Genomic DNA, 23,171 nt, shown 5'->3' with positions numbered 1-23,171 from the left:
CTCTGCCGATCTGCATGAGGCCTCCACAGCCTTAGTGACTTGGACACGTTCTCCTTTCCCGGGGAGCTTTCTCTGGGATTTCTGCTGCCCTGGAAGTGCAGACATCACTGGGCACCCCAACGCCTCCACGGCAGGCTGTTTGCACAAACATCATTTACAAACAGAATGCATTCTGTTAAAAAAAAATAACTTTATGCTATATTTTCCAGATGAATAGTTCTTCAGGCTAACGATGAGTTTGGTAAACTACAAGAATCAGTGCCCTTATTATTATTTGCAAGAGCTCAGCAAGACCCAAATGAAGGGGGAGAGCCCTTCAGCTGTGATGACAATTGAAGCTGCTCTGCCCAGCAGTGCTTTGGGGAAGGAAAGCTGAAATGAATGATTATCTTTAAAACCAGCTTGGTGAAGCAGGCTTTTACCCTGCCAGTCTGTACAGCTAGGAGTTTTCTTTGAGAGCAAGTTGAGGAGGGAAGGCACTGGGGTTTTGAGGGGGAAGCACCCAGGACACGAAATTGCTCCTGCTGCACAAATTCACACTCCAAAAAGCTCTTCTCTACTTCCCACAGAAAGAGGAACATGGAGATGATTCAAGGGAAGACTGGATGGGGCTTGGAGCAGGCTGGGGTAGTGGGAGGTGTCCTTGCCCATCCAGAGATGACCTTGCAAGTCCCTCCCAGCCCAAACCATTCTGGGGCTCTGTGCTGTGTGTGCCCCCCTACAGCCACGCAGGAGTGGGAGGTTTTAGTTCTAGAGAGGATGAATGAAAGGCTGGTGCCCGTCCTGCCCTCGGAATGTGCTGGGAAGCAGAACCCAAAGTTCCTGCTGTAATAAAGCAGATGTTCTGCTTAGAAGGAAAGTCCCAGCTGGTCTGTGTGGAATGTTTTCCCGTGGGATTTGGCAGAACCATGGAGGAGCAGCCTCTGCAAGCAGAGATGTCTGGGATGAGCAGTGGATGAGGAGCTCCCAGCCATGCCCAGACCTGGCTGGAGCCTCCTGCAGCACCAGCCACGCTCTCCTGCCCCAGGGCCTCCATCTCCTCCGCCTCAGCCCCAAATTCAGACTGACATTGTCATTTCTGTGCATTTCAGTCTGCAGCAGCCCCCGGGACAGCGGAGCAGAAACGCCGTGCAAGGAGACACCCCCTGCTTTTACACAAACTGACAGCTGCTAACCACTGGAAATCTCTTCTTCACTGCTGAGCAGCCCTGCCCTCCCCGAGAGAGAACCCACGAGGTTTAGAGCACAAAAAGGAAAAACAGCTTCTGAGTCAACGCCTCCGTGCCTGCCCAGGAAGGCTTTGCTCAGTGGGGTCTCCTTGGCAGCCTGAACTTCCCCACACTTCATTCAGACACGGGTGTGGGGTCACCCTGCACGCAGGCTCGCCCGCTGGCATTCTGAGGTGGGGCTGGTGGTGCCCTGGGGAGGAATTCATTTCCAGAGGGGCTAGTGGTGCTCCGGGAAGGAATTCATTTCCAGAGGGGCTGGTGGTGCCCTGGGGAGGAATTCATTTCCAGAGGGGCTGGGCACACACAGGGCTGCCAGCTCCAGCTCCAGCAGCTCCCCACTCCCCTGCCAATCCCTCTGAAAGGAAAGAAAACCCCAAAACCCCAACACCCCTGCTCTGCTGCCAGTGGGACTACAGAACAATTTCCCTGCTGCTCAACTGATCAGAGTGCAAAGTCATGTAAAGAACAGGAATTATCTACAAAACAGAGAGGCTCGCAGGGACAGGTCCTGCTCTGGTGGTGAAGGAGGTTCCTCTCGGGAAATGTCCCCATCTGTGGTTAAATAAAACCATCCTGAAACTGGTATTTCTGAAACTGGTATTTCTAATTGCTGCCTACAGTAGGAAATACATTATGTATTCTTAATTAAAAATATTAAAGGCCATCTCTAAAGAGAATTGACACAGTTGTAAGAAATACAAGGGTTAGAGGAGGATCTGAAAATAGGTGGGCCCACCGTGAACCTAAAACTGGCTTGCTGCTGGTGACCATTGCTGGCATTTTGGGGGAGAGGATCTCCCCATGGCCCCAGGGCAGGCTCAGCTCCACAGACACCACTTAAACACAGCAAGCTGCTTTTAGAATCCTGGATACAGACTGGCTGGGGCAGGAAGGGACTGCAGAGATCATGTAGCTCCGGCCCTCTGCCATGGTGCATTCCCCATCCTTCTATCACTGGAAAATTGAAAACAATAATTAATATTACTTGTTCCAGCACATTCCATGTGTTGTTTCCTTTGAATGAACAAATATCAAGTGGAGCTATAATAAATGCTGGGGGGTTTGACTAAATTAAGATAATCAGAGCAAAAATACGGACACTCAAGCCTCTTCTACAAATGTAAGAGTTAATATTGAATAACAATTTATCTTAGGTAACTGACAACTTATTTATCTGGACACAGGCAAGTGCTACCCATCCCTGTGAGCCTCCAGTCTCCAAAGCTAAAGAGACACTAAAAAATAACTCCAATACCATTCAAAGTTAGAGAGACACTAAAAAATAACTCCAATATCATCCAAAGTTAAAGAGGCACTAAAAAATAACTCCAATACCATCCAAAGTTAAAGAGGCACTAAAAAATAACTCCAATACTACCCTAGACCTGCTTCAGAGAATCAAATGGGCTGTGAAGCAGAATTCTGCTCCTGCAGGGCACACAGCTCCCAGTTCCCTCTGGCTGCAGTGCCCTGCACTGGGTGCCTGCTGATGGGGTCTCTGCTGAGGGGCACCCCCGTGCCCACCACCCCTACCTGGGCACTGCCCACAGGAGAACTTAATCTCATAGGCAATTACAGTTTGATGCCTAATTAAAACATAAATTTGGCAAATAATGTGTTATTTGGTATAAAGTGTTATTTGGTAAATAACTCTTCCATTAAATCTGTGCAACTGCAGCTTTCTCTGCTGCTCTCCCCATCATGTTTATCTGCCAAGTAACTCCTTATCAGCACAAATTTGAAAAAAAAGTGAGGGAAATTGTGAATTAAAATACTTTTCCAATTACTATTTGTCTTTTCTATGCAAAATGAAAAATATTTTCATCTCCTGCATTTAAAACATGTCTTTTTAAGGGGTTTCCAGGTGGTCAGCCCATCTTACCTGCCCAGAGCTCTGATCCCTTCCTGCCCGTGCTCCCAGGGAATGGGCACCATGGGACCCTGGCTGCCAGCAGGACCTTGCTCCTGGCCTTGGTCCTCATCCCTGGCCTTGGTCCTCATCCCTGGCCTTTGTCCTGGCTTTGTTCCTCTTCCCTGGCTTTGCCTCTCAGCCCTGCATTTCTGTGCTTGGCTGTGGATGCAATGTGGTCAGTCACACTCTGGAATTTCTTCTGGATTTGCCCCTCTTCACCCGTGTTTCTGGAGGATTCTTTTCCCTTGCGGGCTCGGCTCTGTGGGACTTGTGCTCCCTTTCCCCGAGGTGAGGGCATCTTCCAGGTGCCACCTTCTGCTCCCTCTTGCTGCTCTCCCAGTCCCCTGCATGTGGATCAGGCATCATCTGGTTTACTTCACTCTTTTCCAGGTTGAACGTTTTGCTGGGACAGTGTTAAGCCTTTGTGTCATTGTTCAGGGACAGCCAATTACAAATGATTGCATAATTTTTCTCATCATGGTTTACTGACAACTCAAAAAAAGAAATTACAGCTTGATTTCCTGAATGTAGTTTTATGCTTTTCCTAAAACAGGGCTTGTGGGATATTCAACAAAGCACAGGACACACCCTGCGCAACGAAGAAATACCTTGGAACAAACCCCTTCATTTTCACTCCCATCCATCTTTTCACGAGCTACTCCTCCGGAATGTTTCCTAAAATCCTCTTTGGAGACAGAATTTGCAGAACTGTGGAACGAGCACGATGTGTGGCACAGGAACAGGACACGGGCACTTCTAGAGAAGAGATTTGCTGGGCAGGGAACCAGGACCAACCCAGAGTGTCCGAATCAGTGAGGAGCTGCAGGCAGAGCTGGGCTGCAGCAGGGCAGGAGCAGCTTCTGTCTTTCTGTCACTCAGTCCTGTCCTCCAAAGGCTCCTTGGGGCTGCAGCAGGGCAGGAGCAGCTTCTGTCTTTCTGTCACTCAGTCCTGTCCTGTCCAAAGGCTCCTCAGGGCTGCAGCAGGGCAGCAGCAGCTTTGCTATCTCTCTCTCTCAGTTCTGTCCCCTCCAAAGGCTCCTCGGGGCTCTCGGGACCCCCTCCCAGCCCGGCTCAGCCCCGCTGGAGGTGCCCCATGCCCCTGCCATGGCCAGCAGCAGGGAGCCGGGCAGACCCGGGGCTGGGGAGGGCAAAGTCTCTGCCAGGGGCTCGGGGAGCAGGGCTGTCCCTCCGGCAAGGACAGCAGGAGCAGCTGCAGCGGCCTCAGGGGGCTGAAACACGAGAGGAAAACAGCAATCAAAGGAAAGCCCACCCGGGCAAGAAGAGTGTTCACAAAACTTCTCTTTACAATGATCTGCTGAACTGTACAACGGATAAAAAAGGATTTGTGACAGATTCCATTTATGCTGTTAGTGGGGGAGTGTTTCCCTCCATGCCATCCCTGCTGTGGTCATTTCTGGCAGCACACACAGACAGCACACACACAATTCATCCACTTTTTGCATGGAAAAGGGGGATTCAGGGAGTCCCTGGGCACAATGCCTGGAGGAACAGACCCCACTAAATGCTGTGCTGGCCCAAACCCACCTGGCTGCTGTCCTGGAGGCAGGACAGGCTCTCTGGCTGGGCAGGGACAGGGCTGAGGGTTTCCATGGACTCCAGCACAGAGCAGCTGGAGCTGCCCCCGAGGCACCAGAGAAGTCACCCCAGGCTGGGGGTCTCCCTGGCTTGCCAGAGGTTTCCTTGCTTTTAAGCCTGCCTAATTTTTCCTTGTCCTTCCCTCTAAAGAACGAAATTCTGTTTGACAAGTTTCTGCCTGCTGTTTTTTAAAGGATTTGGAGATTTCCATTTTTGGGTTCTCTGGCATGCCCAAGAGACCCTTCAGTCCTGCTGACACAGCAAAAGGAACGCTCTTTTCTCTAGGTGAAAACAGAGATGCTCCAGGAGGAGAAGAGGAGAGCAGAGGAAACCCGAGGGCTTACCTTGTGCATGTGGCCTGAAGGACTATGACCAAAGAATGAAAGCTAAAGAGAAAAATAAAAACAAAAATAAAAACTGAAAAGGGGAGAGAAGAGAGGAAAAAATGGAAGAGAAGAAAGAGATTAAGAGTTGACAGTGTGTTTGACTGAGAAACAAGCTGTGGTTACAGACAGAGCACAACAAAACCCTCACGTGAGCAGGAATATGGAGTGTGGAGTGAAGTCGGGGTGCTCGGGGCTCAGCTGGGCTCACGAGAGCGCCTGTGTCCCCTGGGCTGGTGACAGCAGCCCCCTGCCCTGTGAGCCCAGCCAGGCACAGCCACGGGCTGGGGGACGGGGAGCATCAGCTGAGCTCCTCTGCACCCCCAGCACCCCGAGCCCCTGCTGAGCTCGGGGCTCCGTCTCGGGTGCTGGCCCAGCTCAGCCCTGCCGTGCCTGAGCCTGGCCACCCCTGGAGGCTCAGTGGATGGGGAGGCTCAGCTGAGGCCGTTCTGGGGTAGAACACAGCAGTTCTGGGTGGCTGCAGAGCGCTCCGTGACAAGAGCCGTGGGCAGGCGAGGGAGGAGAGCAAAGCCCCTCGCTCCTGCTGGGAAAGGCTGCTCCATGCTCTGCCTTTCCAGGGGCTGGGACAGGGGGGAAGCAGGGAGAACAGCCCCTTCCCAGAGCTCTGCTGCCCGAGCCCTCGGCTCTGCCCCTTCCAGGGCCGTGGCCCCATCCCTGCCCAGTTTCAGGCTGCCCCGAAGGGCAGAGGGCAGGAAGGACTCAGCTCAAGCAGTTCACCCCCTCCTCAGAGGGACTGGAGCAAATGCAGCTGTTTTCCTGGAGCTGTCCCCCTCTCTCACAGCACTACACACACGAGCTCTCTCTAAGGAGGTTTCCTCGGCCCAGGTGAAATGGAGAATGGTCATGTGCACACACAGCAGCTGTTCCGTCTGCATGACCTTACCTTTTCCTCTAACTCTTTTATTTGTCTTTTTTGGCCTTCAATTCTTTCTTCTAGCTCTTTAATTCTCTGTCAGATTTCAAATAAAAAAATATTTATTAACCAACCAAATACAGATGTACCCGGAAGATGCATTAGTTTGGGGGATAGAAATTGTATGTGCTGTGCTCTACCAAAACTGAATTGGTGTTAGGCTGCGGGCCAGTGCTCAGTGATGGTCACCGTGTGTGACAAGGCCAGGGACAGCACGCTGCCCTGTGTGCAGGGTCATCCAGGGCCTGGCCAGCTCGGGACAGCCCCCAGGGCCGCCCCTCGTCCCTCCCGAGTGCCCTGGCCCACACCCACCTGCTGGGCGTGCTGGATGAGCTCCATCCTTTCCCGCAGGATTTGGGCGTCCCTCTCCCGCAGCTCGCTCATCACCTGCCGCTTCCACTGCTCCACGGCACCCTTCAGCTTCTCCTTCTCCTCTTCTGAAAGAAGTTCGGAAATTTTGGCTCCAGCTTCTTGCTGCAGGGCATCATAGAGCATGGCTTCTAATTCCAGAATTTGCTAATCAAAAACAATATAAAGCTGTCAGCTGGACCTTGTCCCTGGTGGGGTGAGGAGGTCGTGAGGAGCGGGACATCCGACCCTGAAAGGCAACGGGAGCGGTGGAGGGGCTGCGTGCTGAGCCCCCCAGGAAAACTCATCCAGGGCAAACGCCCCAGGCTGCTCCATCCTGAGGGGCTGCCAGCAGCACTGGAGCTGGGACAGCCCCTGCCCAGCCCGGGCTGCCCCGCAGACACGGGGGAGCCAGCTGCTCCTCGCTGGGGATGGGAGATGGCCGTGGGGAGAGGAGGAGAAGGGAAATGTAAAGGAGGGGGAAAGGAAGAAGGGAAAATGTAAACAGGAAAAGGGCAGAAGGAAAGAGGTTCATAACAGACTCACTTTGTGAGTTACAGATATTTTTTCCATGTGTTTTCAGTCCCTCAGTTCCCCTTTCCCAGCTCTCTGCTCCCAGCAGAGGACACAGCAGCACCAGCCCATGCTCCTGCCAGAAGGAACAACTCCCTGCCGAGTGTGTGCAGCATTTTGTGCCAGCCAGGGGAAAATGCCTCCTGGGAAGGCATTCCCAGCCCTTCCTTGGCAGAGCTGTCAGCTCCAGCAGGGTTTGTGCCCAAGGAAAGGACCTGTCCTGCAGCTGGGCTCTGCCCCTGCCCCTGCCAGGCAGACAGACAGACTCTGCAGGCACTGGGGTGGAGAAGGGCAGGAGAGGGACTGGCCACGCTTCCCTGGGGCACTGAGGCTCCTGGGGCAGCTGCTGCTGGCAGGCAGGGTCTGCTGCCCTGGAATCCAGCATCAAGGCTCCCCCAGGCAAGCCAAGAGCGAGCTGAAAGCTATTCCAGCAAGTTTGATCAGAGCAGGAGAAGAGGCAGCAGCTGGTGGCACCTCTGCACACCCCTGCACAGCTGGTGGCACCTTGAAGAGCATCCATGGCCACAGGAGAACCCCACTGCAACAGAATCATGGAATTGTTGAGGCTGGAAAAGTCCTCAGAGTCCCCCGGTGCAACTGTCCCCCAGCACTGCCAAGGCCACCAAGTCCCCACATCCACAGGGCTTTCAAATCCCTGCTGGGTCTGTGGTGATAATTCAGCTCAGCTCAAAATCACGATTTCCAGCTGAGATGCTGCTGGTGTCTGCCTGGGTCTCAGCAGAGCCAGGAGAGCAGAACGCTGCCAGCAGAGCAGTGGCACCATGGCAGGGGCTGTGGTATGGCTGGAAGTGGCTGGAAATGGCTGGGAATGCCTGGAAGTGACTGGAAACCAGGAATCTCCATGAGGAAGAACATATCAGATCTCAGGAGAAGGTTCTGCTTTTCCTCTCCAACAACACCAACACCTTGCTGACCTCGTCCCAGTGAAATGCTGCTGTTGGATCCCAGGATCTGTGCTGGGCCCCAGCCCCACAAAGCCCCAGCCCCGTGTGGAGGTGCTGACCTGGCAGAGAGGGGCAGGGGGACCCCCCAGGCCCCAGAGCAGAGCAGGGTCAGCCAAGCACCCCCTGGAGCAGAGCCCTGCAGCAGCCAGGCTCGGAGGTTTTGCCTGCTAATCCTGCTGGCTCTGCCTCAGGGGATCGTGGTCAGCTGCTCCTCATCTCCGGGGGCACAAAGGAAACATGGAAGTGAAGCGAATTTTATAAAGCAAAAGAGCTTTTCCCACTCAAATTCCAGGGCAGAGCAAAGCTTCCTTTGCTGCTCTCAGGCTGCATTTGTGCCCTGGATCAAAGCTGAGCCTAGGACACGCGTGTGCAGCCTTCAGAAAATCCAGGAAAATGCAAATAACCCTCAGCCCCCTCTGCATGGGCTGCTCACTCCTTGCACTCACTGCTCCCATCAGCAGGCTCAGCCTTCAGCTGCACAGACTGCTCAGGACAGAAGATGAGGAACCACGGAGTCCCAGACTGGGGCCTTAAAGAACAAATTGTTCCATCCCCTGCCATGGGCAGGAAATTCCACTGCAAGGTGTTCTGGGGCTGGGAGCACAGCTGAGGGGACTCGTGTGCTTTCCAAGGTTTCCACTGTGCATTGCCTCCAGATACAGCTCAGCATGTGGCAAAATTAGTCCTAAAAATCACCCAGAGGACAGAAAATGTATGGAGCAAAAGCTCCCCCAAATGGTTCAAGACACAAGTAGCCAACAGGAGGCAGAAACAGAGGCATAAACACTCCCTGCTCCTCAGAAAGTGTAACTGTGCTCTAGGTTTATGTAGAACTGGAAAAATGAGATAAATGGAGAGGAAACTTTACGCCTTTTATGGATATATATAGAACCTTTCTCTCACTGATAGAAACAAGACAGCTGATGACTGAAAAGATGGGTGAAATGCCTTAGGATCAGCTAATGATGGACCTGACCTAAAAGCAGTTTAATTTCAAATTTACACAGCCCAGAATACCTCTGGCTGCTCTGGGCACAGAGGGTGTAATCCAAAATCCAAGGAAAGGTGCAGGGTTAAATATCCTTTTTTAAAATGTAAGACAAATTACTGAAAACCCAATTTCCTTATCAGTCCTTTACTGAAGCTTTGGCTGAATTAAAGCTGGTGTTGAGTAGGTTAATGTTCAGGGGCTAACCACTCAAACCCAGGAATTCTGGGCACGAGGAAGCCCTGGTTAGCCCAGGGTGCAGAGGATTTCTGAACTCAGGTCCCATGCAGCCCTCGGGCACTGCACAGCAGCACTGCCCAAGGGCAGCCTGCCCAGGGGGCAGAGCAGTGGGCAGTGAGCTGGCCCAGGTGTCCCAACCTGCCACCTCTGACAACGCTCACCTTGTGAGCCTGGTCCAGGGACTGCTTCCTGAAGTCCAGCTCCTCGTCCAGGTAGCCCTTCTGCTTGCTGAACAGCTCCTGGGGAGAGAGGCAGGCTGTGAGAGAGCAACACGGCCCCGGCCACGTCCCCCGGCCACGTCCCCCAGCCACGTCCCCCGGCCACGTCCCCCCGGCCACGTCCCCCCGGCCACGTCCCCACAGCCATGTCCCCCCGGCCACGTCCCCACGGCCATGTCCCCACGGCCACGTCCCCCCGGCCACGTCCCCCGGCCACGTCCCCCGGCCACGTTCCCCCGGCCACGTCCCCACAGCCACGTCCCCACAGCCACGTCCCCCGGCCACGTCCCCACAGCCACGTCCCCACAGCCACGTCCCCCCGGCCACGTCCCCCCGGCCACGTCCCCCGGCCACGTCCCCCCAGCCACGTCCCCCGGCCACGTCCCCCGGCCACGTCCCCACGGCCATGTCCCCACGGCCACGTCCCCCCGGCCACGTCCCCCCGGCCACGTCCCCCAGCCACGTCCCCCGGCCACGTCCCCCGGCCACGTCCCCACGGCCATGTCCCCCCGGCCACGTCCCCCAGCCACGTCCCCCCGGCCACGTCCCCCGGCCACGTCCCCCCAGCCACGTCCCCACAGCCACGTCCCCACAGCCACGTCCCCCGGCCACGTCCCCCTGGCCCTCCCGGTACCTTCTCGTTCTCCAGGTCCAGCATCTTCTGCTGCAGCGCCGACTCGGTCACCTCGATCTGCTGGAGCCACTGAGGAGCAGAGCAGAGCAGAGGCAGCTGAGCAGGGCTCGTGCCAGCAGGCAGCTCCTGCTCAGAGGGCAGAGCACGTCAGCTGCACTGCTGCTCTCCCTGCAAGCTGCATTTCACTGCTGCTCTCCCTGCAGAGCCCATTTCACCGCTGCTCTCCCTGCAAACTGCATTTCACTGCTGCTCTCCCTGCAGAGCCCATTTCACTGCTGCTCTCCCTGCAAACTGCATTTCACTGCTGCTCTCCCTGCAGAGCCCATTTCACTGCTGCTCTCCCTGCAGAGCCCATTTCACTGCTGCTCTCCCTGCAGAGCTGCATTTCCACCCTGGCCCTGCCCTCTGAGCTCAGCCACACACTCAGTGAAGCTCTGGCTGCACAAAGCCTCTGCGTGGGGCTGGCAGCTCCCTCCGAGCTGTGCCAGAGGGCTGGGTGCTGTCAAACACAGAGCAGGCGAGCTGCCCCGCCATCCTCACCTTCTCTGCCAGCGTCAGGACGGTCCTGGCCTGGATGATGACCACCTGCTCCTCGTTGGTCAGATTCTGCACCAAAAGCAGAGCACAATTACAACAAACCCCAATGTCTCCCTACTAACCCACCACCTGGGCCACTGCTGCTTCAAACACATCTGGAATTAAACATGGCTGAGGAACAATAAACTGAGGCAGAGAAAATTAATATTGCAATACAAAATCATTGTGAAAGGCATTGTCACTATTCATTTCCAGTCCTTGTCATACACAATTCTTCCAAAATTCTCATATTTACTGACAAGAAAAGGGACGCTGGATCTATTTGTACCCAACAGGGATAAACACACGTTGACGCAGGACAAGATCAAGCTGAGCACAAAGAGCCCTGGGGAGAAGAGATGAAGTGCTCACCCCATGCACCATCCTCACTTTGTGCATCCAAGGGATGATTTTGGGAAGCATTTATGGAGATGTTTGCTGTTCCATCATCTTCTGACGCTTTCTCAAAAAAATAAAAGTACTGGAGCTAGGCTTTGCATTTCATCCCTGGTTTGGGTGGGAAGGACCCCAAATCCCACCCAGTGCCCCCCTGCCATGGCAGGGACACCTCCCACTGTCCCAGCTGCTCCAGCCCCAGTGTCCAGCCTGACCTTGGGCACTGCCAGGGATCCAGGGGCTGCTCTGGGCACCTGTGCCAGGGCTGCCCACCCTCAGGTATTTATAGTTCTGGTACTTCCAGGCTGTGCCATGGTCCTGGGGATGGTGTTTTGCTGCTGTCCAACCTGTCCAGAGGGAGAGCTGGGGCAGCCCAGGTGTGAGAACAGCCCCAGTGCTGGGGTGGGCTCTGCCAGGAGGGCTCTGTGAGACCCCAGGCTGGAGAGGGACTCTGCTCTCCTTGGCTCCTCACTGCCCTGGGGCTCTGCTGGGAGAGGAGAGCAGGGGGAGACCCACAGGACGTATGTGCCTTCCATGTGCATGGCCAAGTGCAGTTATTCACTGCCACCTGCTGAAGAAGCACTCACAGGTTTCTTGTCTGCTTCTCCTTTTCATGGTGCTGTTTTCACTTCTTGTTTAATATCCCGGTTAGTATCAAGGGTTAATGGGTTATTAGCAAACTCAGAGCACACAGCTGCTGAAATGCAAAAGCAAAGCAAATGCAGAGCAAGCAAATCAAGAAACTGTGTGTGACCAGTGGGCAGAAAGCTCCAAACAGCAGCATTGCTCTCCGAGTCACAGGGATCTCAAAGCAATGTGGTGACCCCACGCTTCACTCTTCAGGCAGCAGCAAAACCTTGAAATGCCAGCAAATGCTTTGCTCGTAGCCCGAGCAGAGGCAGCACAGGCTGTGCAGCACCAAACCAGGCAGCTTTGCTCACTCCACACGAGGACAGCTATTCCCCAAAGCATGCACAATTTATTAAAGGAACATACACTTACGGCGTTATCCCCTAAAATGTCCAACTTTTTCATCAGCTCTGCTACTACAATGTCCTGACAAAGAGAAATGGAGAAGCAGGAGTCAGCACAGGGCAGCTGGCCTTGCTGAGGGAGAGGAGCACAGGAAAGGAGCATCCCTTACTGTTACACCTTCAGCCTCGCAGTACACCTGCAGAGGGCTCTTCCCCTCCGTGAAGGGGCCGTGGTGGAAGGTGATGGCCGGGGAGCGTCTCTCTCTCTCCTGGAAGGACAGCAAGCCTTGGTTACCCGGGCGTGTCCCAGCACAGCATCGTGGGGTGGTCTGCCTTGGAGGGCCCTAAGAGCTCATCTCAGCCTTTCCACATCTCGGGGCTCAGAGGGGTCAGGGTGACCCTGAGATCATAAAGAGTCTCTGCTCCCCCAGCCCGACACAGCCAAAGGAGCTTGGAATGCGTCTGGTTGTGTTTTCAAGGTTATTTCTCCTTATCTGAACATTCTTTCTCTGACCTGCCGAGCCCTGCCTAGCAAGGAGCAATGGCATTCTGCCCTGAGCCTTGGGCAGCTCCCACATTATAGACTCAAAACCACGTGTGGATGTTTGCAATTTATTATCAATTCCCATCATCTAGGCTAGACTGTGATTCTGTACCTTAAACCAATAGAAAAGTGTCACCATCACAGCAAGACATGGAGGGCAAGGAGAAGGAGGAGAAGGTCAGGACAAGCCCAAATTCCACCATCTTGTATCCACTTGAACCCCATTCTAAAAACCCCAATATTCTACTTTTTCACCCTGTGTTAGTTCAAATATCACACTACTAAAACCCTTGTGGCTTGTAATTCCTCACACAAAATTAACAGTTTTTTTCCACGGGCTAAAATCAAAGCCACGGGTGTTTGTGACTTCGTGCCAGGGTCTCTGAGCCCCTGCCAGGGTCTGGAGCCAGCCAGAGGGGTGTGCTGGGCTCCGACAGCCCTCCTGCCACAATGACCCTTCAGCAGCCCTGGTGGTGTCTGTGGCTTCCCTCCGGCACCCGCGCTCTGTGCCCTGGGTCCCTCCCGGCAGGGTGCCCCTCTGCCGTGCCCCAGAGCCCCGTGCCCGGCGGGGCTGGGCTGTGCTCACCTCCAGCTCCAGGATCCTGAACTCCAGCAGCTCGTTCTGGTCCTTCACGTCCTGCACGTCGTGTTTGAGGCGTGCCTCCTCGGCCTCCATCTGCCTGATCTGCCGAGCACAGGGCGCGTCCTGAGCTCTGCGGGCACAGCCCGGGCACGGGCGCTGGGCAGGGCAGGGCTGAGCCCCAGCCACTGCTGCCCCTGCTGGGATGCCCGACGTGCCAGGAGCGAGCCCTGAACTCCAGTGACTGCAGGAGGCTCATTAATGACTTTGTTATGCTATATTATACTCTATATTACACTAACAAGAACCATCACTAACTACCTATATCACTAACTAGCTGGAAAACCTGTGACTCTCCCTGAGAGTCCGACACAGCTGGATCCAACTGGTCCATGAATCCAAACAGCATCACCAGAATCCAATCCAGCAATCACCTTGGGTAAACAATCTCCAGAGCAGATTCCACATGGCACAAACAGTGGAGGAGGTAAGAATTGGCTTTTCTCTGCTTCTCTCAGGAGAAATCCTGACAAAGCCAAGTCCCTCTCTGTCCAGAGCGTGTGAATGCCACAGCTGTCCTCGTGCACCTTGCCCAGACACATGTGGGGATGCAGAACCCCACTTCTGCAGCAGCTTTCTAAGGATCTCGTGTTAAACACGAGCTACTGCCAGCAGGGCTGTGCCATACAGATCGGAACACTGCGCCTTCTGCACCCCTCAAGACACAAGTGTTATTTGAATAATGCAAATAGAGACAGTAAATACCTTTTCTACCAGCTCCTGATTCCTTCTGTACAAGGCCTGCTTCTCCTCAATCCACTTCATGTCCTTGGGGAGGAAATGAACAGCACTGCAGGTGAAGTGCAGCAGCACAGCAGCAGATTTCCCTGAATTCACACGCAGAGGCCCAGAGCAGCGAGAGCTGCGAAACTCGACCTCCATTACTTCCTAAAATAATTCCTAAGCTCAACTTGCCCGTGTAATTTAACAGCTGTATAGTACACAAATGGAATAAAAACATTCCAGTGGCTAAAAAACTCTTTTGTGTAAAATCTGGTTTGCATTAAAAGGGATAGTTCCAACTATGTGTTTACTATCAAATTTCTATTTTGCTAAATACAAGTTACATATTTCTGCAGATCAGGCAAACTGACCTTTATTTGGAAGGTGATCTCTTAGTCTGAGGAATATATAAAACCCACAAACCCAGAACATGGTTTATCAGCAAGAACAACAATAAGAGGTTAAGCTGGGAAGGCAACAATTGAATTGTTTAATATTTTGTTGTTCTAAAAAACATTTTCTGTTTGCTGCTGTTGTGGTTTTGGTTTTTTCCAGGGTTTTTTTTTTTTTTTTTTTGGTTTTTTTTTTTTTGTTTTTTTTTTTTTTTTTTTTTTTTTTTTTTTTGCTTTGTTTGGTTATTTTTTTTTGTCTGCAGAAGTGCTGGACAAGCTGCAGCCAGCCTGGGAACCTTTCTGGCCCCCCAGCAGAGAGGTGGGGAAGGGGCTGGAGTCAGCATTACCTGTCCCTGCTCAGCCAGAGCCTTCTCCAGGTCTTCTATCTGAGCCTGGGACCGGTGTATTTCTGCTTGGAGCTGCTCACGTGTCTGTGGGATATGAGAGAGAAATTAAAAAACCAAAAAAAATCTATAAAGAATAATTAAAAATAAATCTAAAAAAATCAAACTTTCTCCAAAAGATCAAACCTAATGCAGATACAGAAATATTTTTAAAACACCAAATGCTTTTAACAAATTATTTTGAAAGTTTTTTGGCAGAAGACATTCGCAGCTGAGCACAGAGTATCAAATAATCAAATGCAATCAAATCAAGTCTGGGAGATAGGATTACTGATTTTGAGATTTAACTCAAGATTAACAAAATGGCAAAGCAGAGCTGGCGCCTCACAGCTGGTCATGGCAGGCTACAGCCAGAGCCTCCTTCCTTTCTCCAGGAAAACAAATGAAAATTATTATGGCACAATTCTGGGCACACCTGGTTCCCTTAAATTTGGGGCACGTTAAACAGTCAGAACAGAGCCCCCATTACAAACTGGCAGATTTCATCAACTTAGAGCCTGATCTATGATTTAGTGCCATACCTATTTCACACCCATTTCTCATTTTTTACTGTATTTGTATCTTCATGCTTATTTAAATAGATACCACATTCCTACACATTTTCTGGAGAACAAATGTAATTATTGTCAGTTGTTGTATTTGTTACATACTTCCAGAGAACGTTTTCTTTCCTTGAGTCATTTCTCTGCCATTTAACCCATTGTTTCCACTGAAAGTGATTTTGTTTGCATGATGTACACTGGAGCCTCCTTTGGCCCACTATGGAAATACTAAAATCCAGTCACTCCCACAGCTGGGCATGGCCTGGCTCACTGGGATTTCCTTCCAGCTGCAACCCCTGATGCTTCAGACTAGATGATCATTCTGGGAACATTGCTGGGAATGTCTCACTGGGATTTTCCTCACTGGGATTTCCTTCCAGCTGCCATCCCTGATGTTTCAGACTAGATGACCATTCTGGGAACACTTCGGGGAATGTCAGTTTTCATGCATCACACCTTGACCCACTCCCAGTGTTCCTACACCTTCACAGAACAGGTGTAGGAACAAATTAAGGCTCTGCAGACACATTTATCCTGTTAAACAGCAGATTTGTCCCTTTCCTGGCTGCACTCACCTTTGCAGGCTGGGCATGACCCATCCTGCCAGCCCTCCAGGGAGTCATGGAATGGTTTAGGAGGGAAGGGACCCAAATCCCACCCAGTGCCCCCCTGCCATGGCAGGGACACCTCCCACTGCCCCAGCTGCTCCAGCCCGTGTCCAGCCTGGCCTTGGGCACTGCCAGGGATCCAGGGGCAGCCCCAGCTCTCTGGGAATTCCATCCTGTGCCAGGGCTGCCCAGCCTCATGGGGAACAGCTCCTCTGTGACTCCCTGGCACACACAGCAAGCTCCTAACAAAAGCAGCACTTCAGGCCAGCTGTCCAGAGCCATGGAGACTCTGAGGCACACAGGCACAGGGCACTTTGCAATTTAATTAACAGAAAAAATCTCAGCTATAAGCCTTCTAAACATTTTATGAGGAATCATGTAATCTCTCAGAGCCCAGAAGGAATTAAAGACCACGCATTATATATTTAAGGCTATCTGTCCTAATTCTTTCTAGAAAAAGAGCTTACTTTCAAGGATTTCCCATCAAAAAGTCTCCCTGGATTTCCCTTGGGCTGATCGGAGGTGAAAAGCCCGAGCTGCAGCAGTGGTGGCTCCTCACAGCCCTTCCCAGGGCCCGGCAGCATCCGAGCGCCTGGAGCCCCGGTGAGCCCGGCCCCGGGGTCCCCAGCCTCCCTCCCTGGCACCCCACAGCCCCAGCGCATGCAGGATGAGCCACGCAGACCTTGACTTCTCGTTCTGCATCCAGGCTGCCCCCGACCTGCTCCTGCAGCAGGGCGTAGGCGCGCTGCAGCGCCTGGTACTCCATGGTCAGCTGCCGGAACCGCAGCTCCGTCTCCTCCTTGGCCATGCCCTGCGAGCACAGACAGAGAGGGAGCTGGCTGCTTTCTCTTAAAAGTGCCAAAATCACCACTTCTGAAATGCAATTTGGAAGCAAAAAAATTGTAGTTAAATGCTCTCAAGCTGCTTCCCCTCCGTCCCCTACACATCTCTTGCACGCTCTTACCTCCAGGAAATGCAATACAGAAATAAAAAGATAATCCCTGCCTTGGAAAGATAAAAGCTTACCTTCCATATAGCACACCAATGACTGCACTCCCCTTTCTTACTGGAAAAGGGAAAATCTTCGCATTAAAGGTGAAAATGCAGCTTTCTTTAACAACAAAAGGTTTCAATTTGGAAAGGAAACCAAGCCTGACAGCCTCACTCAATTATTAAAACAGCAACCCAGAGTTAGTAGTTGTAGAAGTGGTGACAGCAAGATGAAAGGAGCCCTTCATCTTCTTCCCCTCCTTACAATATCCAGTATGGAACGCTTTCATGTCAGGCTGACCGGAATATTTCACTCCACATGAAATGGAATGACATGGCTGGGTGCATGCACCAACTTCCCACTGGCTGAACGGGGGGAAGAATGCGGAACAGGAATGAAAAACAAACAGGCTCATACATACACAAATACATTCAGATTTCCTGCAGTGCAGCCTGGTAACCATCAGGTATCTCTCATGGTGGAGTGAGGAATTGTGCAGGCTCTCTTTCAGCAGGTTGCATTACACACCAGCAGCCAGCACACCGTGAAAAGGCTGCACATCATCAGTGGCAATTCTTGTTTATTACAGGATTCGTGTTAAGCCCAGAGCTGCGTAATGGGCCAGTGATCTGACACACACTGGGGAGTGCATTTGTGGGGAAGCCCTGGCAAGCACAGGGAATAATCCCTTTAATTTGCTTTACATTTCCGTGCTCTGCTCCCAGAGCCTCCGGAGCCCAGGCAGGATCCAGCCTTCCCCTGGAGCTCTCCAGGGGAGCATTGGCTCCCTTCTCCCTCCACCAGCACAGACCTTTCTGCTCGGTGCTGGGCTGGGCTGGCCCAAACTGCACCGGCCAAAACGCGCAGCCAGGCTCGGAGTGAGCACACTCCCAAGGCCTGTCCGATTTCTCAGGTTTTCAGACCTGCAAACCTGCCATACATTCCATATTCTTAGCATATGAGATTTCCAGCTTGGCGGGAAGTTGTGAAGTTCCTGAAGACTGAGCTTCAGAGATACTGACCAATATGCACAGCACCAAATTTAACAGGAGTGTTTCATTTTGTGGTCTGAGGCGACAGAATGGTAGAAGAGATGAGAGAACAGCAATGACAGACAGAAATGATGGAACAGAGCAGGGATTTCATTAAAAACCAGCAGCAAGGTTGCAACCAGAGCAAGAGGGGTTTTTGGGAGTACCTCCTCCAGGTCGTCCTCAGGCGTGCAGGGGGTCTGGTCAGTGCGGTCGGTTTGGTAGGAGATGGAGGAGCCATCGGACTCCAGGGAAGCCTCCTCGTCGTAGCCATAGAACGTCTCCACCACCGGCTTCTGACGGAGAGCAGGGTCAGGGAGTGGCCTGCAGCTGGACAGACTGCCCTGGCATTGGGACAGACTGCCCTGGCACTGGGACAGACTGCCCTGCAGCTGGACAGACTGCCCTGCAGCTGGACAGACTGCCCTGGCATTGGGACAGACTGCCCTGGCACTGGGACAGACTGCCCTGCAGCTGGACAGATTGCCCTGCAGCTGGACAGACTGCCCTGGCACTGGACAGACTGTCCTGGCACTGGGACAGACTGCCCTGGCACTGGGACAGACTGCCCTGCAGCTGGACAGACTGCCCTGGCACTGGGACAGACTTCCCTGCAGCTGGACAGACTGCCCTGCAGCTGGACAGACTGCCCTGGCACTGGGACAGACTGCCCTGCAGCTGGACAGACTGCCCTGCAGCTGGACAGACTGTCCTGGCACTGGGACAGACTGCCCCTGCAGCTGGACAGACTGCCCTGGCACTGGGACAGACTGCCCCTGCAGCTGGACAGACTGCCCCTGCAGCTGGACAGACTGCCCTGGTGTTGCCCTGATTTTTAAGTGTTAAGTTTCCCTTTATAGTTCTTTTGAAAGTGTTAAAGTGCTCATAAAACTCCTTTAGCCTTCTGACAATGTTTACATATTTGAGAGTCAGAGTTCCCACACCATTTAATGTACAAATAGAATAGTTTACACATTTCTCTGTGGGTGGAAAGGATTGATTGATCTTTGGAGTGTGGTTGGAGAGGTGGTAATTCCATATTCCAATCCACAGTCACCTTTGGAATTCTATAAATACCAAATGTTTGAATAAAACTGGGTCTTTTTCTCTTTTGAACTTACCAAACTTCTGTGTACTCATTTCGTGTCCAATAACAACACTCTGGCACCTGGACAGACAGCCCTGACATCCGGACAGACAGACAAACAGCCCTGACACCCAGACAGACAGCCCTGGCACCAGGACAGACAGACAGCCCTGACACCCAGACAGACAGCCCTGGCACCAGGACAGACAGACAGCCCTGGCACCGGGACAGACAGACAGCCCTGACACCCGGACAGACAGACAGCCCTGACACCCGGACAGACAGACAGCCCTGGCACCGGGACAGACAGACAGCCCTGACACCCAGACAGACAGCCCCTGCACCCGGACAGTCTCTCCCTGCTGCTCTTCCAGAACCAGCCCAGCCCTTCCCATGTGTGTTTGCAAAACCTTCACCCAAAAAACAGATCTCAGTCGGTGCCTGGAACTGCTTGAATCCCTGCCTGGCACATTTGTGGCACCTCCCAGGCCCTGCCTGCTTAAATTCATTTTCCTGCCGATTTCTCTATGGCCAAACATTCCTTTTATTTTGAGTGTTCACCTCAGCATGAGGGGAGAGCCGTGCACTGAAACGTCTTTTAATCCCCTGGTATCACCATGGTGTCCCTCCTGCCAGCACCACAGCTTTCACATGAAAATCAGATCTTCAAAAATATTGTACTTGAAGTTAATCACCACAGAAATGTGTCCATGGTGTGAAGAAATCCAGTTTTGCACTCAAAGCTGCTTTTTGTTTAAAGAAATGGTCGTTAAAAAACATTTACTATAAATGCTTGAAAGTCAAAGACAACACTTCACAGATCTAAAGATACTTTTAATTGATGATTTACAAAAAAAGCCTAGATTTTGGCCTTTGGTTTTAATTTGCAGCAGGTAACTGTTGAATGAGAATCAGAATCCCAGAATGTGTCAGGGACACCTCCCACTGTCCCAGCCCCAGTGTCCAGCCTGGCCTTGGGCACTGCCAGGGATCCAGGGGCTGCCACAGCTGCTCTGGGAATTCCATCCCAGCCAGGGCTGCCCACCCTGCCAGGGAACAATTCCCAATTCCCAATCTCCCATCCATCCTGCCCCTGGCAGTGGGAGCCATTCCCGAGTCCTGTCCCCCATCCCTTGTCCAAAGCTCCCCCAGCTTTCAGAGAGGCAGAACTGACTCCCTGGAAGGCCTGGATGTGATTTTCAGGATGGCAGGAGTTATCTCCCATCGACCTCAATTAGTTATTCATAGGTTCATTAGCTCCAGCCTCACTCTAATTGTTCATCTGTGGATCACAGCACACTGGCAGCCCTGAGATTAAACCTTGCTGTGACATTTCAGTGTTAATATTTACATTACCACCCTGCCAAGCCCTCATTAACCAACACTGCCTTTTCCCTGAGCTCCAGCCATTGCTTCCCTAACCAGCAATTTTCACATGTTACTGAACTCCAGCATGAATTATTTACTACGTACACATGTTTTCAGGCAGCACCATTAGAAGATCATTTGGAGATGTGTTAAATCATAAAATTTGTCTGCTCTTAAGAACCACATCCCACCAAAGTCCCACAGGGTAAATGCAGAGCATGAAAAGGCTCAGAATGTTTGATGCAAACAGGTCCCCTGCCCCTGCTTGAGTATCCCAATACAGTCTGTCAGTGTCCTTGAACTCCATCACCCAAATTTAAGTTCAGGACGTATTTGCAGACCCTTGAGAAGAACAGTGCCACGGCCCTGAGGTGCTCAGCAGCCAGCACTGTCCATCAGCATGTCACCATAGAAGGTTTTGTTTCTTACCTTAGGAATTCTTGTCATTTTTTTCCTTTGCTTCCTGAACCTTAGCAGCTTATCACGTTCCTGCAAGAGTCAGAGACACGTGTTGGCTGTTTTCAGAGAGCAGGGATTGGAATTAACCACATCAGCACAAGGAGCCACTGGGGAAACAACAGACAGGCTGTCCCTGCTGGCCACTGTCCCACACTGTCACCACTCCCGGGTTATTTACTCCAACATCTTTCAGGTTAGCCACAGACAGCTAGAAATTGCTCTGTATGTCCATGAAAATCCAACTAAAATAAGCGGATGGTAAGGTTCATGCTGAGAGTTTGGGTGTCCCCCTGGAGCTGCTCCCTGGGTGACCATGGCCCTGCAGCCCTTGCCCTGCTCCTGCCCCTGTCCTGGTGGCTCTTGGTGGCTCTGGAAGGGGCACACACCCCACAGCCCCACAGCTCCACTGCCCCAGTCCCCAGTGCCCCAGTGCCCCACTGCACAGCCTCTTTGAACTCTGCACTTCCAGGCTCAGCTCCTTCTCCAAGCCTCTGCAGGTTTCCTGTGCCTCTGGAGTAAGGTTTGAGCCTTTACTGCTGCCAACAATTTTTTTTTCAATTTTTCCAATCGAAGGAAATAATAGAATAATAAAATTCCAGGTGGGAGGGAGCTTAAATATCACCTCCTTTTACCCCTGCCATGGCAGGGACACCTTCCACTGTCCCAGGTGACTCCAAGCCCCATCCAAGCTGGCCTTGGGCACTGCCAGGGACCCAGGGGTGCCACAGCTGCTCTGGGCACCTTTGCCAGGGCTGCCCACCCTGCCAGGGAAGAATTTCTTCCTTTTTGTGATATTAGGTTGGTTTTTTACAGCACACAGAGAAAAGTCTCTGTTCTGGACGTGTAAAGCCAGGACTGCAGAGAGGGAAGCTCTGAAGGGAAGCCCTCAGATGTCCCGTTTTGCCCTCTGGGTACAAGGATGTGGTGACTTTGGGGACACTGCCAGGGGCTGCTGCTCAGCCTGGTGGCCAGTCCCGGGCCAGCAGCAGGGACAATCGAACTGGCTGCCTGGCATGGGAACAGCACATCCCATCGATACCCATCAGTGGTGGACCCCAAACACCCCTGCCCACCACAGCACAGGCATGGGGCGGGCAAGGGCAGCGCTGAGCACGCCCTGGAGTGGGTCACACAAAGCCAGGGCTGGCCAGAGTGACGAAATGCAGTTCCAAGGGGACAGAGCTGCCCTGGAGATGGGGACACTTGCCCTCAGCCATTGGGGCAGGGCGTGGGATTAAAGCTTTCCTCCCCACCATCACTGTGCTTTTCTCTGGTGAGCAAGTGTTGATAAAAAAATCTCCTCTGAGGAAACCTCTGGGTCAGCTCACTGTTGAACACAGATGGAAGGGAGAATAAATATTATTGTACCCTGCCTGCTTTCCATGAACAGCAATTTAAAGCACATATAGATGAGGAGGAAGATAATGTCACTCTTACCATGACACTCTTCACATAGCCAGCAGTCTCCAGGGTCTAATGAAAAAGAATAAAATAATGTCAGTAACTGGACAGGCTTAGAAAGAAGGGGAAGAAATAAAAGTTATTTTCTAGAGGAGTATAATGGTTTTGGTGTTTTTTGTTTCCAAGGACAGAGAACATGTAAAAAATGAAGCAGAACCCCAAGCCCAGGACTGCAGACCCCTCCCTGCACACAGGAACCTTCAGCCCCAGTGGTGAGTCCAGCTGAAGGAGCTGAAGTTTCCCTCCCAGCTCTGGCCACCAGCACATGCAAAGACATGGTTCTATCAGGCCAGGCCAATGCAGACTGAAACAAACACCAAACACCAAACACCACACCACAGATATTTTCTATTACTACTAAGCACAGAAATGCCTGCCAGGTTCCCCTGCTGCCCATCAGCTCCCAGAACCTCGAGCACCCCTTCCTTGGGTTTCCTCTGCTCTGCCCTTGGGCGCTCTCAGGTGATAACAGCAGCCTTCCATCGTACCTTGGAGAGCTCATCAATGATGTTCTGCTGCTCAATAACTTGTAGTCTCAGGAAATCCACTTCCCTTTCTTCCTGGCTGTGGTCAAGGTCATTTAGGGAGCTTGGTCTCCTTATCACTCCAGTTCTTTGCCTCTAGAATCCAAAAACCACAGGGCAGAGGAGGAAATGATCAGGAGGCTTTGCCAGGGACTTGTCTGGCCCCTCCCTTTCCAGCAAGTAAAACCATCTCTGTAATGGTTTCCTGGCAACTCTCCTGCTCCCCATCTGCTGATCCTCACGTCCGGGCTCCAAACGTGCCAGCTGGTCCTGCTCCTCCAGCTGGAAGAAGGGGCAGGGTCCCAGGGGCAGACTTCCCAGGAATTGTGAGGTGATTCTGGCAGGAAAGCTGAAGCTGAGCCATGAATGCCAGATTAGTTAGGGTTGGAAGGGGCCTTGCCAGAATGGAAGAGTTTCCCATGGAACCTGCG

General features: G+C 52.4%; 1 protein-coding gene across 17 annotated transcripts in view; it reads right to left on the bottom strand.

Annotated features, from left to right (window-relative positions):
• The window catches only part of JAKMIP3 (Janus kinase and microtubule interacting protein 3), a 60,881-nt gene that overhangs the window by 3,108 nt on the left and 34,602 nt on the right, over positions 1-23,171 (bottom strand). For 8 of the 17 annotated variants that reach the window (XM_085583023.1, XM_085583019.1, XM_085583017.1 and 5 more), the window contains 17 exons: positions 22,705-22,836; positions 22,193-22,228; positions 20,726-20,785; positions 18,009-18,137; positions 16,502-16,630; positions 14,613-14,696; positions 13,856-13,918; positions 13,097-13,195; positions 12,137-12,235; positions 11,989-12,048; positions 10,561-10,626; positions 10,021-10,089; positions 9,330-9,407; positions 6,367-6,570; positions 6,025-6,090; positions 5,082-5,123; positions 3,112-4,370 (listed from right to left, as the gene is read on the bottom strand). In XM_085583023.1, coding sequence (XP_085439149.1) covers positions 4,155-4,370; positions 5,082-5,123; positions 6,025-6,090; positions 6,367-6,570; positions 9,330-9,407; positions 10,021-10,089; positions 10,561-10,626; positions 11,989-12,048; positions 12,137-12,235; positions 13,097-13,195; positions 13,856-13,918; positions 14,613-14,696; positions 16,502-16,630; positions 18,009-18,137; positions 20,726-20,785; positions 22,193-22,228; positions 22,705-22,836 — 1,632 coding nt within the window. In that variant the 3' untranslated portion in view covers positions 3,112-4,154. Of the gene's footprint in view, positions 1-3,111; positions 4,371-5,081; positions 5,155-6,024; positions 6,091-6,366; positions 6,571-9,329; positions 9,408-10,020; positions 10,090-10,560; positions 10,627-11,988; positions 12,049-12,136; positions 12,236-13,096; positions 13,196-13,855; positions 13,919-14,612; positions 14,697-16,501; positions 16,631-18,008; positions 18,138-20,725; positions 20,786-22,192; positions 22,229-22,704; positions 22,837-23,171 lie in introns of those variants that run through there. The other 9 variants (XM_085583026.1, XM_085583022.1, XM_085583021.1 and 6 more) reach the window with 9 other exon arrangements.

Source organism: Lonchura striata, chromosome 6 (assembly GCF_050655825.1).
Source record: "Lonchura striata isolate lonStrDom1 chromosome 6, ASM5065582v1, whole genome shotgun sequence".
NCBI classification, from domain to species: domain Eukaryota; kingdom Metazoa; phylum Chordata; class Aves; order Passeriformes; family Estrildidae; genus Lonchura; species Lonchura striata.
The sequence above is the reverse complement of the archived record's forward strand: the minus strand, read 5'-3'. Positions and strand labels throughout refer to the sequence as shown.